This window comes from Pseudophryne corroboree, chromosome 3 (genome assembly GCF_028390025.1).
Source record: "Pseudophryne corroboree isolate aPseCor3 chromosome 3, aPseCor3.hap2, whole genome shotgun sequence".
Classification (NCBI taxonomy): Eukaryota; Metazoa; Chordata; class Amphibia; order Anura; family Myobatrachidae; genus Pseudophryne; species Pseudophryne corroboree.
The window spans coordinates 630,956,264-630,975,079 of NC_086446.1; the positions used below are offsets into that span (position 1 = coordinate 630,956,264).

The window sequence follows — 18,816 nt, forward strand, 5'->3', positions numbered from 1 at the left end:
TAGTTAATTGGGGCTCAGCTCAGTGTATGAAAATCGCATGCATATTTTTATTATGGTTTTAATACACTTTTTTTTGAGGAATTGTGGAGCAGATTAGCTTTATTTTATTCATTACATTTTTATATAGAGCACTCGTGTATCACTCAGCGCTTTGCATAAAACATGTTTCGTCCTTCACATCCATCCCTACCTCATTGGAGCTTACCGTCTATATTTCCTACATACGCATATGCACACACTAGGGCTAACTTTATCAGAAGCCAATTAACCGGCTAGTTTGTTGGAATCTAGAGAAGCTAGAAGAAATGGATGCAAACAGAGGGGAACTGAAACCCTGACCCCGGTGCTATGAGGCAGCGATGCTCTCTACTGTACTATCATGCTTTAATATTATTTAGTTCTAAATAGTATATTTTGCAGCTGGTTTAGGGGTATCCCCTTGATGTAACACTGAGGAACCACAGCAGATATCTCGGGTATGCCTTGGTCCCTCCTTTTCCAACCGCAAAAGCATCTCCCATAGATTTCTTTGGTGGCTGCTTAACTGCCAAATTTAGCCATTATATCCTCTGAGCTACAATGTGCAATTTTCTCTGGTAGAGCTATATGGAGTATTCCTTCCCGACACTCACTACTCACATATTCACAGTAGCGTGCTGGGGTCCCGAAAGTAAAGTGACTGCATTGCCGATCACTTTACTTTCACATATAACAGGGACAGGGCTCCTATCTGGGCAATGTTTAATTTCTTATTGCAACAATAAGAAATTATAATTATTGGGTCTAAAACCTGATAACAAGTAAACATATGTTTTAAACGGTTTCTCATGTCAATCTTGTATAAACAGATAGTGTATAACTTTTTATCTGTCGCTCCATAAAATAAAGAGCAACAGAAGTTCAGTTTACAAGTCCACGTATATTGGCATCCCTAAGTATAGTAATGCATGTGTATATATAAAAGAGACAGTGTTCACTGAGACTGTAAATGTTCTGCGTAATTAGGTGGTGCAAAAGGTCTCCCTTTGATATTGAACACCAGGGTCCGGTTGTATCACTTCTGTTAGAGCAAAGCGGTTCTCATCAATCCATGAATCCGGTGAACGTTTTCACTTTGGTTCATTGTCCTGTCGACGCATTTCTTTGACTCTTTCATAAGAGGATGCTTTTATCCTCCATGTATGCAAAAGATAGGCCAAAATGCATTCCACAAATTAGTAAAAACAGCAGTGTATACGGTGACCCTAGTAAAAATAGAGCTGTTTTATAAAACTGGGTAAAAACAATGTTAAAAAAATGGCAGTGAGTATGAGTACTGTGATACAGATTAAATTATTTTTGCGCCCCCTGCTGGGCATCTTTAGCAATATGCGTCTATTGGAGCTTTTCAATTGTTGCTCCGATCAGACGGCCGTTGCTTGCTAAGGCGTCTATTAGCTACGGTTTTAGCCATGCAAAGTGACTAACCCCATCTAAAATGATGGATGCCCAAACTGCAGACTTGTGGGGGATGCGAGAATAAATGTGTTTGCCGCAGCTAATGGGCATCTATCCGAGCATCAATTGAATAGCTCCGATGCCCATCTGAAGGAATGAGTGTCTAACAGGCGGCACACACCTCAATTCAATCGGCCCTTATGTGACTCAAAAACTTAAACTCTTTGGGGAATGAAGCTTGAGACAGACTGTTACTGGTGTCAGGTGTAAGCTGACCGATATGTGGCATTTTCTAAGGTTCTATTTCCTTTTTTTTGTTTGTAACTTTCAGGTGAGAATAACAAGGAGACTTCTAATATGTGACAAGGGAAACTGAAATCAAATAGATGATTTCTTGAAATTGTTGCTCTGCAATGAATCCATGGCTCTAGGCTGAGAGTGTGCCTTTGTTAATGTTTAATGTTCTGTGGCATATTTTACGTGATTAAATGACCGTCAGCAGATTAGTGATCCAACCAGCCCTTGTTTGTTTGGAGCAATTGTAAAGCCTGTTGGTGCATTTATCTCACTACCATGCAATGAGCCAATTCATAAAGGATGCAGTAGTTTATTTCAGTCAAAAATAGAACACGATGGATTATAGTTGTGTTCGGACAGTGACTGCATTGGGCTGTATGTAGTCATTTTACGATGCTATTGTAGCCCTGTCAGACTAGATTTGTTGTATACATAGGAATAGCTGTGATCCTGTAACGATCATGAGAAATCAGCCAGTGTATTTCCAGGGAAAAATGTTTGTCAGAAACCAGGAAGGAACCGTTCATGATTGCTGCACTGTTCCTTTCCTCAAGAAATTGCTTTGATCAGTGATTAACTGCTTGAATGCAGCTGACATAGAGGTAGTGTTGTCTTGGAGTAAGCCTAATGTGAGCACTTTTGCGTACAGTATGTAGATTCCCCCTATTTGATCTCCCTTTATATAACTAGCCCTTCTCAATGCACACCTTGTACAGTCATTTTAAAGGAAATAAATGGCACTTAGTAGTTTTACATCTCCTTTGATTGATGTTGTACCAGTGATAGCCATTCACAGTCGTGGATGGGTAAGTACTCTGCTCTTGCATTGGCAATCATTGTAATGTGCTTCTGAGACCTATTTAAAACCTCCAGCTAATGAAAGCTGCTACACTTCTATAGAGTGTGTGAGTGATTGGTGGGAGTCCAAATTCCCTCTTGCTTTTTAGGTACTTTTGGGATCAGAATCCATTATTTTAATCTGCAAAGTGTTAAAATGATATATGTGAATTATTACTTTCATTACAGAAACACTTGTAATGTGTTTGTTTTGTTTTTTTGGTGTTAGTGCAAGTACTGCTTGCATGATACAAGGAAATGGCGTGTGAAAAGAGGCTTTTTTAGGTGCTTCCTGTAAGGAAATGTAAAAGAGAATTATACCCCTTTTACACTCGCAGAAAAATCCCGGGATATTGCACGTGAACGCGCATCATCCCGGGATTTTTCTCAGTGTAAATGGGTACAGGGACAATTTCCCGGGACGAGCATCCCGGGATTTCATCCCAGGTCTAGAGCAGGGTTGAACCCGGGACCGTCCCGGGAAGCTGCCAGTGTAAACGGGTATACCGGGTCAAGGCGACCCGGCACCCGTTCTCTTCATAGGAGGAGGCGGTGCTTGGAGAAGATTATCTCCAAGCGCCGCCTCTGGGAGACTCAGCGGTGACGTCACTGACCCGGCAATATGCCGGGTCAGCCCGCTAATGTGAAAGGGTCATTCCCGGGAATGTGTCCCGGCAAATATACCGGGACACATTCCCGGGAATGAACTTTCCTGCGAGTGTAAAAGAGGTATTACAAATATTGAGGCCTTCAATAAAATGAGCTTACAACGTGCTGTGTTTTTCAGGGGCCACTTTGTTACAGCAGTGAGGCCAAACACTGGTTGCCCCTGTGCCATCATGCATCCCTACAGAGAGAATCCCTTGCCATCTAGCAGCTAGGCATACACATTCTTCGGTGCGTGATAGCAATGTTATATGGGCTGTGTTGAAACCTTCATCAGTCAGACCTCAAAACTGTTCTCTAAAGCACAGGTTCTTAAACTCTGACCTCAGGACCCCATACAGTTCATATTTTCCAGGGCTCCACAGAATTTCAAGTAATCAGCTTCACCTGTGGATCTTTTAAAATATATCGGTGAGTAACGAATACACCTGAACACCTGCTATGTGAGCTGGGAATAGTGAACTGTGTGGGATCCTGAGGACCGAGGTTGAGAACCAATGCTCTAAAGCAAAGATATACATTATTATCAGCATCTCATCAAAGTGAATAACTGTGGTACTCTCCCTCTCCTCGTGGTGCATTCAGGAGTGTCTGTTGCAAGTGTGATGCATACTGCTTCAGTTGAAGAGCTGCTGTGTTGGGATAGAACGCCGCAGTTTCCTGGTCACAAAATCTGTGCTTACGTGTGGAAATTAGCAAAGAGATTGGTTTTTAATGCTGCCATTAGGATAGGTTTCAGTCTCATAATTTTTTTTTTTTAAATTTGGTAAACTAGGAGAAGACCGAAAACAATTATTAGGGGGGGGGGGATTCAAATGTTTGAAAAGTCGGTTGGGTGTCTGTTTTTTCCTGTCTATTATATAGGAAATAACAGACACCCAACTGACTTTTCAAACATTTGAATTCCCCCCTTAATGTCTAGTTTGTAAAGCTCCGTAAGGATCTATTTCTGTTTACATGGACAAGAATTAAGGTTTTTTTTTTCGTTTTGGAGTCTAGGTGCGCCTGCCTGTCAGGTCCATGTAGAAAGTGCTGGTCTTCATATGGCTTCACAGTATTATACGTAGCAAAAACTGACAAATAGTATATAGCAATTAAATATATACTTTTTTATGGTTACTAAGCACAATGTAAATTTTTCATCGGATTACTAAAAGCATTTCTATTGTGCCATTATACTCTGCAACGCATTATACACTAACAATATACTCCTGAGATTGTATTGACGAGGCAAAACCCAGCACGGTTTTACGTTGCTGACAAAACATGAATACATTTGTATTCACGTAAAAATTATGGTGGAAAGTGAAATTATAAATGAATTAGTGTTTGTTCACAGAAAATGATATTAATGACATTTCAACAACACTTTTTTACAATAAAGACCAAGAAAATTATTATATATATATATATAGATATATATAGATATATATAGATATATATATATGTGTGTGTGTGTGTGTGTGTGTATATATATATATATATATATATATATATATATATGTGTGGTGTGTGTGTGTGTGTATATATATATATATATATATATATATATATATACACCACACATTATTTCAATGACCGCACACTTCCAAGTGTGACAGCAAGCCTGAACTACTTCCCGTTGTGACCAAAACCTAATCACACAGCCACAGCAGTATCACTCCACAAGTGTAAATGATACTATCACTCATAGAGACTACAGCACATCACTACATCACTGCCTCACTGATAGAAATACAAATATCTGACAGAAGGACCTGTCATCAGCCATCACCAAATATGACTGGTGCAATTATGTTATCCAGTTAAATGTGTATTCATTAAAATAATTAAGACTTTTACTGCCTATTTAGAACTATTTTTTACTCCTATTCTGTATCTGTTTCACCCTACAGCTATTTTATAAGATAAATACACCACTCTTGAGTGTGCAATATACACATGCCTACGGTGGTTGAACATACACAAGGGGTGCATATATCTGAGTCTGAACACACACCCAAGAGTGGTATAGCTATTACCAGGACCGTAACTAGGGGTGTGCAAGCAGGGGCTCTGTGGGCAGCACTGTCGATACTCCGCGTCACTTGCTTCTGGCCAGCAGGGTTGCTGGAACAGTACCCTGCCACCAGTATCACTGCAGAAGTGCCCCCTAGCACATCCTTTGGACGCTCCATTCATGTACTCTGCCGTCAGTACAGATGCAGAGCTGTACATCCCGCCACGTCATGATGTCATGCGTTTAGGGGACGGCGCAAGCATGGAGCTTTGTTACAGCTCTGTCTATTATTTATAATATAATCCACTCTAATTTGAAAGTATTTATATTTGCAATTATATATCTACTCTTTCTAAATTAACCATATTGATGTCTGGTTTAGTGGCAGGAAAGGTTAGGATTTGTATGAGGAGCAAACACCTGTACTGAGTGACCACTAATAATACTACTCGGATATTATAAGCGCTTGGTCACAACAAAGGTTTTTATGTTTCAATACTATGCTATAAAGCACTATTGTTTTTGCTTGACTGATCAGAGCTCCATTCAGCTATAGGATATAGCAATATTTCTGTTCCATTCTTTCCGTATATTTGCATTTAACTAAACTTTGATACTACATGATAACTATTGTAAGCTCTCCCACAGCATCAGCCACCCACATTATTTGCTTTTCTCATTTTGTGACCTAATTCTTTATGTTCAGTTTTTAATCCATTTTACTTAAATTTTTTTCCAGTAATCCGATGATGCAGCCTTTTTTGTCTACAAAAGTGAGGAGGCATGTAATGTGTTAAATTCCTACTGGTATCCCGTCACATCCACGCTACTCGGCTACGTGTGAAACAGGATGAGAAGGCTACGAAAAGGACTCTTGCTGGTTTGTTATAGTGATAATTGGATCGTGTAGCACAAGCAGACACACACACACACAGTTGTGTTTGGAAAATGAAGGAGGTAATCTACTGGTCACCCAAGGAGGTTGCCGACTGGTTAACAAAGAGAGGTCTGCAAGAATATTCTGAGACCTTTCAGTCCCTTAATGGCCATGGTTTGCTCAGGTTAAAAGAAGATGACTTTAAAAAGCCCCCTTTGTCACGTGTATCTTCTGATAATGGCCGTCAGTTGCTGGAGATGATAGAAACACTGAAAATTGAGACTCACATAGAGGAACACAAGAATGGACATGCAAATGGACATATTTGTACAAGCAAAGAGATCAATTCGAACGATCATGGTTTCATCAGCAAAGCCAAGAAGAACGGGATGCCAAATGGAATCCGGAAGGAGATGATAAAGATTCCAATGCCTGAGCTTGAACGTTCTCAGGCTTTTCCTGATGAGTGGTTTAAAACCTTCGTAGCCTTCCTCTATGCACTTGTCTGTTTCATACTTACAACAGTGATGATCTCTGTTGTCCATGAACGTGTGCCTTCTAAGGCGGAGGAAGCTCCCCTCCCGGATGTGTTTTTTGATTATTTTGACCGGGTTGCTTGGGCCTTTTCTATTTGTGAAATTAATGGAATGATTCTTGTGGGACTTTGGCTTCTCCAGTGGTTGTTCCAAAAGCACAAGTGAGTAAACATTGTACTTATGTTGTATATGTGTCCTTTAGCATAATCAAGAAATTACCACGCAGGCGTGGCCGGACCGTGCGGGGAGCGGCCCGCAGCAGCTGCGTGACGTCATACGCAGCCGCTGCGGGCCAGGGAGCAACGAGTAGCTCCCGGCCAGCACGCTAAAGCTGCGCTGGTCGGAAGCTACTCTTGAAGTGCAAAGGCATCGCCGCTGTGCGATGCCTTTGCACTTCTGTGGGGGGGAGCCGGCACTGATGCGGGGCGGACTAGCCCTGTGCTGGGCGTCCCCCCACATGTCAGTGTGAATGATCGTAGCTGTGCTAAATTTGGCACAGCTACGATCATCTCGGAATGAGGGCCTCTGGGGGTCATTCCGAGTTGATCGTAGCTGTGCTAAATTTAGCACAGCTACTATCATCTTCCCTGACATGCGGGTGGACGCCCAGCACAGGGCTAGTCCGGCCCGCATGTCAGTGCCCCCCACACACACACAAATACAAAAGCATCGCACAGCGTATGGCCCCCCCAATGGTCTGGCCACGCCTGCGTTGGCCGGACCGCGCCCCCCTAAACGGCGGCTTAACGCCGCCGTCCTGCCCCCTCCCGCCCAGCGACCGCCTCTGTCTCAGAGGCGATCGCTAGGGAACGACGACTGCCATGCGCCTGCGCATGCGCAGTTCCGACCCGATCACTGTGCTGCGACAAACTGCAGCAAGCGATCGGGTCGGAATGACACATCCCCCCACCATGTTGATTCTGGCACCCTGCACCTTTCACAGCCCATGCAGTTTCTCTTTCCTGCCTAGGATGTAACTCTGTGCTCTGGATGCTTATAGCACACTCTGGTCTTTGTCTCAGTACAGGTTGAAAAAATGAAGGCGTGTCTTGCCCGCTTTCGGGGAGGGTATGTTCCGTCGGGATACAGTCATTAGGTCGACATGCATTAGGTCGACAGGTTCACTAGGTCAACATGGTAATTAGGTTGACATGTACTAGGTCGACAGTTCAAAACATCGACATGAGTTTTGTTTTTAAATGTTTTTTGAATTTTTTTACTTTTTCATACTTTACGATCCACGTAGACTACGATTGAGAATAATAATCTGTGCAGAGCGCAGCGAGGCACCTTGCCCGAAGCATGGCGAGCGAACTCGGTGCAGTAATTGGGGTTCCCCGTCACTTTACGAAGAAAATTACACCAAAAAAAGTTTCTCTGACGTCCTAGTGGATGCTGGGAACTCCGTAAGGACCATGGGGAATAGACGGGCTCCGCAGGAGACTGGGCACTCTAAAAGAAAGATTAGGTAGTATCTGGTGTGCACTGGCTCCTCCCTCTATGCCCCTCCTCCAGACCTCAGTTAGAATCTGTGCCCGGCCAGAGCTAGGTGCTCCTAGTGGGCTCTCCTGAGCTTGCTAGAAAGAAAGTATTTGTTAGGTTTTTTATTTTCAGTGAGATCTGCTGGCAACAGACTCACTGCTACGTGGGACTGAGGGGAGAGAAGCAAACCTACCTGCTTGCAGCTAGCTTGTGCTTCTTAGGCTACTGGACACCATTAGCTCCAGAGGGTTCGAACACAGGGCCTGACCTCGATCGTCCGTTCCTGGAGCCGCGCCGCCGTCCCCCTAGCAGAGCCAGAAGACAGAAGAGAAGCGATGAAATCGGCGGCAGAAGACTCCTGTCTTCATTAAGGTAGCGCACAGCACCGCAGCTGTGCGCCATTGCTCCCACAGCACACCACACACTCCGGTCACTGTAGGGTGCAGGGCGCTGGGGGGGGGGGGGGGGCGCCCTGGGCAGCAATAAAAATACCTTTGGCATAAAAATACACATAATACAGTCTGTGACTGTATATGTGTAAAACCCCCGCCATTTTTAGTGAGAAACCGGACAGAAGCCCGCTGCTGAGGGGGCGGGGCCTTCTTCCTCAGCACGCCAGCGCCATTTTCTCTTCACAGCTGCGCTGGAAGGAAGCTCCCCAGGCTCTCCCCTGCAGTATCCTGGTACACAAAGGGTGAAAAGAGAGGGGGGGGGGGCACATAAATTTAGGCGCAAAAATTGTATATACAGCAGCTACTGGGTAAACACTGAGTTGTAGTGTAATCCCTGGGTTATATAGCGCTGGGGTGTGTGCTGGCATACTCTCTCTCTGTCTCTCCAAAGGGCCTTGTGGGGGAACTGTCCTCAAATAGAACATCCCCTGTGTGTGTGGTGTGTCGGTACGCGTGTGTGGACATGTCTGAGGTAAAAGGCTCCTCTAAGGAGTTGATAGATATGTGTGTGAGAGGGTGTCTCCGTCGACAACGCCAACACCTGTTTGGATATGTGTAAGTGCTAAGGTGAATTTATTGCACAAATGGTTAGGGAACAGACAGGAAAAATCTACCCATGTCTGTCCCTATGTCACAGAGACCTTCAGAGTCTCACAATGCTCACTATCCAAAATAACAAACACTGGTATCGACACGGAGTTTAACTCCACTGTCAACTACGATAATGCAAAGTTACAGCCAAGATGGCTAGAAGGTATTCAATATATGATTATTGAAATAAAAGATGATTTGCATATCACTGATGACTCATCTGTCCCTGACACGAGAGTACACATGTTTAAGGGGTAGAATACTGAGGTAAATTTCCCTCCTCTCATGAGGAAAAAGAGCGGGAATCTCCAGACAAGAGACGGCAGCTTCCCACAAGAGAATTCTCAGGCTGTATCCTTTCCCCACTAGGGCCAGGATGTGTTGAGAATCTTCCCCTAGGGTGTCCTGTTTGCACAGACGGTAGCACTTGCTATTCTCAGGGATCCTGCAGATAGCGTGCACATTCTAGTATACTACCCAGACCGGCGATTGTGTCGGCATGGGTTTATAGCGCTGTGGCAGCGTGGACAGGTACCTTATCAGCAGAGATTGAGACCCTAGTAAATATATTAAAGATGCTGTCTTAAGTGATAGATATATATTTATAAAGCATGCCCAAAGAGACATGAGTATACTGGGTCCTAGAGTCAAAGCTATGTCGATCTCTGCTTGACGTGTCCTGTAGAATATGCATTGGACAGATGATGCCGACTTAAGAGGCATATGGAAGGCTGAGGATTGTGTGGATAAGGGTTCTCGGGCCTGGTCTCCACAGCTATAGCTGGTAATTCTGCTAGTTTGCCTTATATTCCTGCACAGCCTAAGAAAGCACGACATTATTAAATGCAGCCTTTCGAATAAAGTAACAAGAAAGTCTGAGGTGCGTCCTTTCTTGTCAGAGCCGGCATCAACACAGCTAGTTCCCAGGAACAGAAGTCCTCCCCTGCCCCTACAAAAATCCACCTATGCCGCTGGGGCTCCACAGGCAGAGCTAGGCCCGGTGGGGACACACCTTCGTAAGTTCAGCCACAAGTGGGTTCACTCCCTGTTAGGTCCCTGGGCAATAGATATTGTGTCTCAGGGATACAAGCTGGACTGTGAGAAGATGCCCCCTCACCGACGGCCCTGCGGGCTTCCCCCCAAGAGAGGGAGCCAGTGTTAACTGCAATTCACAAATTGTATCTTTAACAGGTGGTGGTCAAGGGTCCCCTCCTTCAACAAGAGGGTGTTATTATTCGACCATGTTGTAATCCCGAAACCAGACGGTTCGGTCAGACCCATATTGAATTAAAAATCCCTGAACATATATCTGAGAAGGTTCAAGTTCAAGATGGAATCGCTAAGAGCGGTCAGGGCAAGCCTAAAAAGAGACTTTATCGTGAATCGGGTCATAAGGGATGCATACCTTCATGTCCCCATTTATCCACCTCATTAGGCGTACCTCAGAATTGCGGTACGGGATTGTCATAACCAAGGTAATGGCGGATATGATTGTGCTCCTGCGGAAGCAAGGTGTCACTATTATCACGTACTTGGACGATCTCCTCATACAAGCGAGATCAAGAGAGCAGTTGCTGAACAGCGTATCACTTTCTCTGGAAGTGTAACGGCAACACGGCTGGATTCTATATATTCCAAAGTCGCAGTTGGTTCCTACAGCTCATCTGCCTCTCCTAGGCACGATCCTAGACACAGACCAGAAAAGGGTTTATCTCCCGATAGAGAGAGCTCAGGAGCTCATGACACTGGTCAGGAATCTATTAAAACCAAAACAGGTGTCAGTGCATCACTGCACTCGAGTCCTGGGAAGGATGGTGGCATCATACGAGGCCATCCCCTTAGGCAGGTTCCAAGCGAGGACCTTCCAATGGGACTTACTGGACAAGTGGTCCGGATCACCTCTTCAGATGCATCGGTTAATCACCATATCCCCCAGGGCCAGGGTGTCTCTCCTGTGGTGGCTGCAGAGTGCTCACCTTCTCGAGGGCCGCAGATTCGGCATTCAGGACTGGCTCCTGGTGACCACGGATGCAAGCCTCCGAGGGTGGGGGGCAGTTACACAGGGAAGAAATTTCAAAGGTCTGTGGTCAAGTCAACAGACTTGCCTCCACATCAATATCCTGGAACTAAGGGCCATATACAACGCCCTAAGTCAAGCGGAGATCCTGCTTCGCGACCAACCGGTTCTGATCCAGTCAGACCGCAGGGGTTCATGTAAACCGCCAAGGCGGCACAAGGAGCAGGGTGGCGAGGGTAGAAGCCACCAGAATTCTTTGCTGGGCGGAGAATCAAGTAAGCGCACTGTCAGCAGTGTTCATTCCGGGAGTGGACAACTTGGAAGCAGACTTCCTCAGCAGGCACGACCTCCACCCGGGAAAGTGGGGACTTCATCAGGAAGTCTTCACGCAGTTTGCAAATTGATGGGAACTGCCTCGGGTGGACTAGATGGCGTCCCACCTCAATAAAAAGCTAAAAAAGGTTTTACGCCGGGTCAAGGGACCCTCAGGTGATAGCTGTGGTCGCACTAGTAACACCGTGGGTGTTCCAGTCGGTCTATGTATTCCCTCCTCTTCCTCTCATACCCAAGGGCTGAGAATAGTAATAAAAGGAGGAGTGAGAACAATATTCTTTGCTCCGAATTGGCCAAGAAGGACTCGGTACCCGGAGCTGCAAGAAATGCTCTCAGAGGACTCAGGGCTTCTGCCTCTCAGACAGGACATGTTGCAACAGGGGCCCTGTCTGTTCCAAGTCTTACCGCGGCTGCATTTGACGGCATGGCGGTTGAACGCCGGATCATAGCGGAAAAGGGCATTCCGGATGCAGTTATTCCTATGCTGATAAAGGCTAGGAAAGACGTGACAGCAAGACTTTTTTTCACTGCATATAGCGAAAATAGGTTGCTTGGTGTGAGGCCGGGAAGGCCCTACAGAGGAATTCCAGCGGGGTCGATTCCTGCACTTCCTACAGTCAGGAGTGACTATGGGCCTAAAATTAGGATCCATAAAGGTCAAGATTTCGGCCCTATCCATTTTCTCTCAAAAAGAACTGGCTTCACTGCCTGCAGTTCAGACGTTGTTCCGGGGGTGCTGCATATTCAGCCTCCTTTTGGGCCACCGGTGGCACCTTGGGAACTTAACGTTGTGTTGGATTTACTGAAATCCCACTGGTTTGAGCCACTTAAGACCGCGGAGCTAAAATATCTCACGTGGAAAGTGGTCATGCTATTGGCCTTAGCTTCGGCTAGGCGTGTATCAGAATTGGCGGTTTTGTCATGTAAAAGCTCTTATCTGATCTTCCATATGGACAGGGCAGAATTGAGGACTCGTCCCCAATTTCTCCCTAGGGTGGTATCATCGTTTCATTTGAACCAGCCTATTGTGGTGCCTGCGGCTACTAGGGACTTGGAGGATTCCAAGTTGCTGGACGTAGTCCGGGCTTTGAAAATTTATGTTTCCGGAACGGCGGGAGTCAGAAAGTCTGACTCGCTGTTTATTCTGTATGCAGCCAACAAGGTTGGCGCTCCTGCTTCGAAGCAGACTATTGCTCGCTGGATCTATAGCACGATTCAGCTGGTTCACCCTGTGGCTGGATTGCCGCATCCAAAATGGTGAAAGCCCATTCCACAAGGAAGGTGGGCTTTTCTTGGGCGGCTGCCCGAGGGGTCTCGGCTTTACAGCTTTGCCGAGCTGCTACTTGGTCGGGGTCAAACAAGTTTGCTAAGTTCTACAAGTTTGATACCCTGGCTGAGGAGGACCTTGAGTTTGCTCATGCGGTACTGCAGAGTCATCCGCACTCTCCCGCCCGTTTGGGAGCTTTGGTATAATCCCCATGGTCCTTACGGAGTTCCCAGCATCCACTAGGACGTCAGAGAAAATAAGAATTTACTCACCGGTAATTCTATTTCTCGTAGTCCGTAGTGGATGCTGGGCGCCCGTCCCAAGTGCGGACTCTCTGCAATACATGTATATAGTTATTGCTTAACTAAAGGGTTATTGTTATGAGCCATCCGTTAATTGAGGCTCAGTTGTTGTTCATACTGTTAACTGGGTATGGTTATCACAAGTTGTACGGTGTGATTGGTGTGGCTGGTATGAGTCTTACCCTGGATTCCAAATCCTTTCCTTGTTGTGTCAGCTCTTCCGGGCACAGTTTCCCTAACTGAGGTCTGGAGGAGGGGCATAGAGGGAGGAGCCAGTGCACACCAGATAGTACCTAATCTTTCTTTTAGAGTGCCCAGTCTCCTGCGGAGCCCGTCTATTCCCCATGGTCCTTACGGAGTTCCCAGCATCCACTACGGACTACGAGAAATAGAATTACCGGTGAGTAAATTCTTATTTTTTTTAAAAAACAACTCATGTTGACCTAGTGACCCTGTCGACCTAATGCATGTCGAACAATAGTGGTCGACCTAATGACTGTCTACCTAAGTTGTGTCGACCCAACGACCAATACCCTTTCCGTCAACTGCGAGCTCATACATGCAAAAACATGTCACCTACGTCGCTACTGTTGTGTACAGTGTACATAACCATAGGCCTACCGTTAAACCTTGATGTTCCTCATTTTTGCATTTAGGTCACGAATGTGTACGCTATTGCGAATGAGTTTGCAATGGCTCCGGTGGGCATCTCTCAATTTCTGGTCAGCAGCTAAACTTGGTAACATCGTAGCTCTGTACGCTAGAAAAGCGCAATTGCTTTTGCATAAGTTGGTGTATAAAATATCCCATAAAGAAACTGACTTATTTTTTTATTTATTTTTTAAATCAAAGCTTTCTGGTCAAACATACAGGATAGCATGTGTGAGATTCAGGGGCTTGTCAGAACTGAAGGGAGATTTACAATTGTGTATTCCTATCCTGTGTTCAGCAGGCCTCTTGTCTTGTAGTAAATGGAAATAGAACTAGAAATTCTTGCCTTTCTGTCAAGGTATGGAAATTTCACCCGTACATACAATAGCCATAGTTCTTTTAAATAGCGTAAAGTGTTTTTGTATTGTAGATTGTGAAGTTCTTTAAGACTATTATGGGTCGTATGTATGGTTTTGCCTAGTACATGATTGTCGCCTTAAAAAAAACGCCCAAGATCAGCCGGCATCCCGCACCTCGGGCAAACTCAGACCTTATTACATAGGCCCCCATGTGTCCAGTTGCGAGCATGTGATCATAGCTGAAAATCTCTCATGTTCCCTAATGCTGATTTCATTTTCAAACCTTTACAAATGTCTGTGGCGTTCTGTGATTGCACAATTAATCATTCTAATGTAGCCCATACACTTGTGAGATATGGCATACAATCCTTCGATTTCGACCGCATCTGTGAACGAAATCGAAGGATTGTATGCACATTTAAGGTACCATGTGACGCAATGTGCGGGCACGCCGCTCAAATAGCGTGTCTCATGATAGTATGTGCTGCACTTAATATTTATCGCATTGCAGTGTGATCGCATGTGTTTTTAAAAACGTGATATATCGCACTGCGATGCGCGATAGGCACCCGCCGGGAGCAGCCAGTGGCTGCTCCCTATCGGCGGTGACGTGCCCATCCCGTGATTACCATGCGATCTATTGCATGATCGCATGGTAATCACTTTGGCAGTTCAGGCGCGATTTCATCGCACCTGAACTGCCGGTGTATGGGCACCATAACCTTTTTACTCAGCAACACATTTAATATGGAAAGAAGTGCAGATCAACACCTTCCTAACCAAGGGTGCTTTCTAAAAGGGATCATCCTGTTGTGGACGGTCCTTCAAGAAAAGATGTTGCCAGGTTTAACTTTTAAGAATACTTGTTTAAGTGTCTTTAGTACTTATCTCATTTTATTGGTCTTTTTCTGTTTTTCTGTTTGAATGTTAATTTTTTTAAACTTCTCGTTACAGGTCCATTGTTGCGCGGAGATATTTTTGTATAGTTGGTACTCTGTACTTGTACCGCTGTATAACTATGTATGTAACTACACTGCCAGTTCCTGGAATGCATTTCAATTGTTCTCCAAAGGTATGTTATCCTCGCTATAAATCATTATTGTATTGCAACCTTGCCTTTGGCACCTTGCCAAAAAGTTTGTGCACAGCAATGCTAAACCTGTGGGTGGATGTGTGTGTGTGTTGGACCTGATCTTCTCTGTGGAGGCACTTAAAGAACATTTAGACAATGCTATGTTTAGTATTCACACTGCTGACGGAGCATTTACAGTATAGATGCTCGCACCGGTTTATCAGGGATAATTGAATAGCCCCCGGGTCACTGAATGTGGGTAATTCAATTCCCCCCTTAGACAGATTCTCAGGTTGTCATAGTTTTGTCTTTTTTTCTTAAATAGCATACTAGGTAGAAAGCTGTGCTGGAATGGATTAGCCTACATTTCTTATGTTAAAGGCCAGAGTATCACTTTGGTTATGAAGGTATTCCCTGGAGTGCTGACCATGGGGATAGTTGGATTTTTACAAAAGAATGCTAGTATTTTCAGAAGTGACCACCAAATGTTGGCAGTTCTAAGAGCTACACTCTAAAAGGGCGATTCAGAGATCCTTATCCATTACTTATAAATACTTAGAGATGCAGGTAAACGTCTGGGTATAGGCTGTCTGATGACAGTTGTGAAACTCTCTCTCAAACCTAGTAATTGTCTACGAAGCAGTAAGTGATTCCATTACAGTGGTCTCATCCCAATCACGGAAGTAGTACTTGATCTAGTTGTTCTGTATTAGCAGCAGTGTTAAAGGTCCCACTAAGGGATATTCCGGTCACAGATCATCATGAGTAACGTGTGCTGATATTGGGGAGAAGGGGGAGGGGGGGGGGCAGACCAAATTCTCTCCCTCTCTACCTTGACCCTCCGAGATGGAGGATTGTGGCATATTACGTAGAAGAGAAATGATGCCCCTTCAGAGACTATTTATATAAGGGCTCAACAAATCCAAGGGACCTGGTCGCCATGGCCCCTAGATTTTGCTTCCTGGCTACCAGATTATGCAGGGCGGATGGAAGCAGATCCTCTTCAGCCCTAGCAGCTCAATCAGAGATTCATGTGCGTGCCTGTATTGCGCCAGCCTTTTCATGCACAGGAGTGCATGTGCTGATTGTCCGTCCCAGCCTGTGCTGATTGCTGTCCATTCCAACCTACGCTGCTTGTTGTGTCTGTCTCACCCAGCCTTGCCAGTCTGCTGTCTCCAAACCCCAGCTGCATAGAGCTCTCCAATAAGAGGGTCTATACATGGCCAGGGATTGCAGCTGCGGAGGAGGTAGTGATGTGGCCACAGGGTGGGGGTGGGGGGGGTTGTTTTTTGCAAGGGGTGGCTACAGGGGGTGGTTTGCCTGGGGGTAACCCATTGGTTGTGTGGCTGTGGGGGTTGGCTTGCCAGGGGGGTTAGCTGCTCACATGGGCAGAGGGTTGTTTGCCTGGGGGTTAGCTGCACAGCAGTGTTGTTGTGGAGGACTGGTTTGCCTGGGAGTGCCACATTAGTTGTGTGCCCTAGGAGTTGGTTTGCCCTTGGGGGCGGGCGAAAGCTGCACAGTAATGTGGCTGCGGAGGAAGGAGGTGGGCGGAGTGGGGCTAGTGTTCTGGCTCCTACACTTTCATGCTGGCTCCTAGATTTTAGAAAAATTTGTCAAGCCCTGATTTAAATCTTTACTAATTTGGAGAGAGGTGTCTGGACAATGCATCCCTTAGTAGAATGTGTGAAAATGCAGATATTTGTATAAAGAATGTTACGCTCATGAAGCTTCTACATGCAGATGTTCCTTATACCTTCTGCACTTTCTGAACAGTTTTCAAATGCATTGCAGTTGTGAAAAAACGGAGTTCAACATTCAGATGTGAAAGGAGACTAATAAGGGTGTGTACACACGGTGAGATCCTTGCTATGTTCGATTTTTACTTGCGATTTCCCTTGAACTCCCTGGAGCCCAGATAGCACAGATTTTGACTAACTTTTCTTGAGCTATGGACTATGTGTGCTTATGATTTTGGCTTATGTGAGATTTTGGCTTATGTGAGATGTCATTGACATGTGAGAAGAACTAGATAGTACACCGATCTAGCAAGGATTGACTTGCCTGCACAGTCTATCTTTTCTTGCAATGCCGACCTGGCGGGGCCGCGCATCGGGATCGCAAGGTGACTTTCACCTTGCGATTTGCACTAACTTTTCTTGCGATTTTGACTATATAGTCAAAATCTCAAGAAAAAATCTCACCGTGTGTACACACCTTTAGTTCAGCTGAAATATTCATTTTGCAGTAATACGTTGATGGTGATTAGACTGTTAAATAATACAGTGTTGCCTCACTTGACCCTGCAGTAAATTGCCATGTTTTTGGCAGGGTTCCTTAAACCAGAGTTAGAAGCATACTTTTAATATTGCATTTGGAATAAATATTGTAATGGAACACAAAAGCTTTACTTCCTAAATTCAATATACACTCAAGCATTTTCTATTACAGCAAATGGTGAATGGTCTATGCTTTGTGTTTTCAGAACTAATGTGTTTTATATCATTCTGGCGTGCACCTGTTAAACATGGTAATACTTTTTTTTGTAATTGAGATTGAAATGTGCGATTAATGATTTGGCAGGGCTTGCCGTAGAGATGGTATGGCTGTCAGAGAACTTAAGTAAAACACAAATGCACTCCTTTTTATTAAGTTGCTATTTATAGATTCGTATTAAGTGTTTTTAAAGGTATAGCTACTTCTGGGTTGACTGTGTCAGGGGTTCCTCTGATAAAATCAGCCTGTATTGAGTACCTGATCAGCACTGCTCCTGCGGTCTGCCCGCTAGTAATACTGACATTATACATGACAGTATTAATGGCAGTAGTTATCGTTTAAAGATGGCAGCAGGAACCGTTTTACCTGTACCAGAAGAGGCCTCTTTTTGTCCTGCGCAGCACAGATGGGCGTTGGTCTAAGGAAGCTAGGTGTAATTTATTTTTTATTCATTTATTTTTTTAGAATTTCTATTTTCAAAAAATGTGCATATGAGAACAACTTGGCCCATCAAGCCTGACACCCCAACCCCCCCCCCCCCTTTTTTTTTTTTTGTTGTTAACTTTTTGGTTACCTCAACCCTATTTGATCCTTTATTACTTTGTAAGGGTATTCATATGCATATCCCAAGCATGTTTACATTTCCTTATTGACTTGAACTCAACTACCACTTCTTTGAAAAAAAAAAACTTCTTCCTAAAGTTTCCACTGAACCTTTCATCCAGTCTCAGCATATCCTCATGTTCTAGTACTTATCTTAATTGGAGGAATGGCAACTACATTGCCCAAAAAAAAAGCATAATCATGAAATTGGGTCTCAAAAATCCAAAGGCTAAATAAAGTATTCATGACACTATAATGGAAACTACTGAGGAGGAAAGGGATCTAGATGTCACTATCTCAACGGAACTTAAAGGTTGACAAGCAATGTAACAAAGCAGAGGAGGGCTATGCAGATGCTTGGTTGCGTAGGGAGTCCAATCAGCAGCAGAAAGAAGCAATAATGCCACTGTATAATTCTCTGGTAAGGCCTCACCTAGAATACTGTGTTTAGTTCTGGAGGCCATAACTCCAGAGGGATATTGATACCATTTTTTAGAGACAGTGCAAAGAAGGGCAGCTAAAATGGTGCAATGGCCTACATCACA

At 44.7% G+C, this 18,816-nt stretch overlaps 1 protein-coding gene across 4 annotated transcripts in view; it reads left to right on the forward strand.

The window, feature by feature from the left end:
• Nucleotides 1-18,816, forward strand: part of SGMS1 (sphingomyelin synthase 1) — a 622,085-nt gene that overhangs the window by 557,416 nt on the left and 45,853 nt on the right. For all 4 annotated transcript variants that reach the window (XM_063961726.1, XM_063961727.1, XM_063961728.1 and 1 more), the window contains 2 exons: nt 5,976-6,810; nt 15,058-15,175. In XM_063961726.1, coding sequence (XP_063817796.1) covers nt 6,185-6,810; nt 15,058-15,175 — 744 coding nt within the window. In that variant the 5' untranslated portion in view covers nt 5,976-6,184. The remainder of the gene's footprint in view (nt 1-5,975; nt 6,811-15,057; nt 15,176-18,816) is intronic.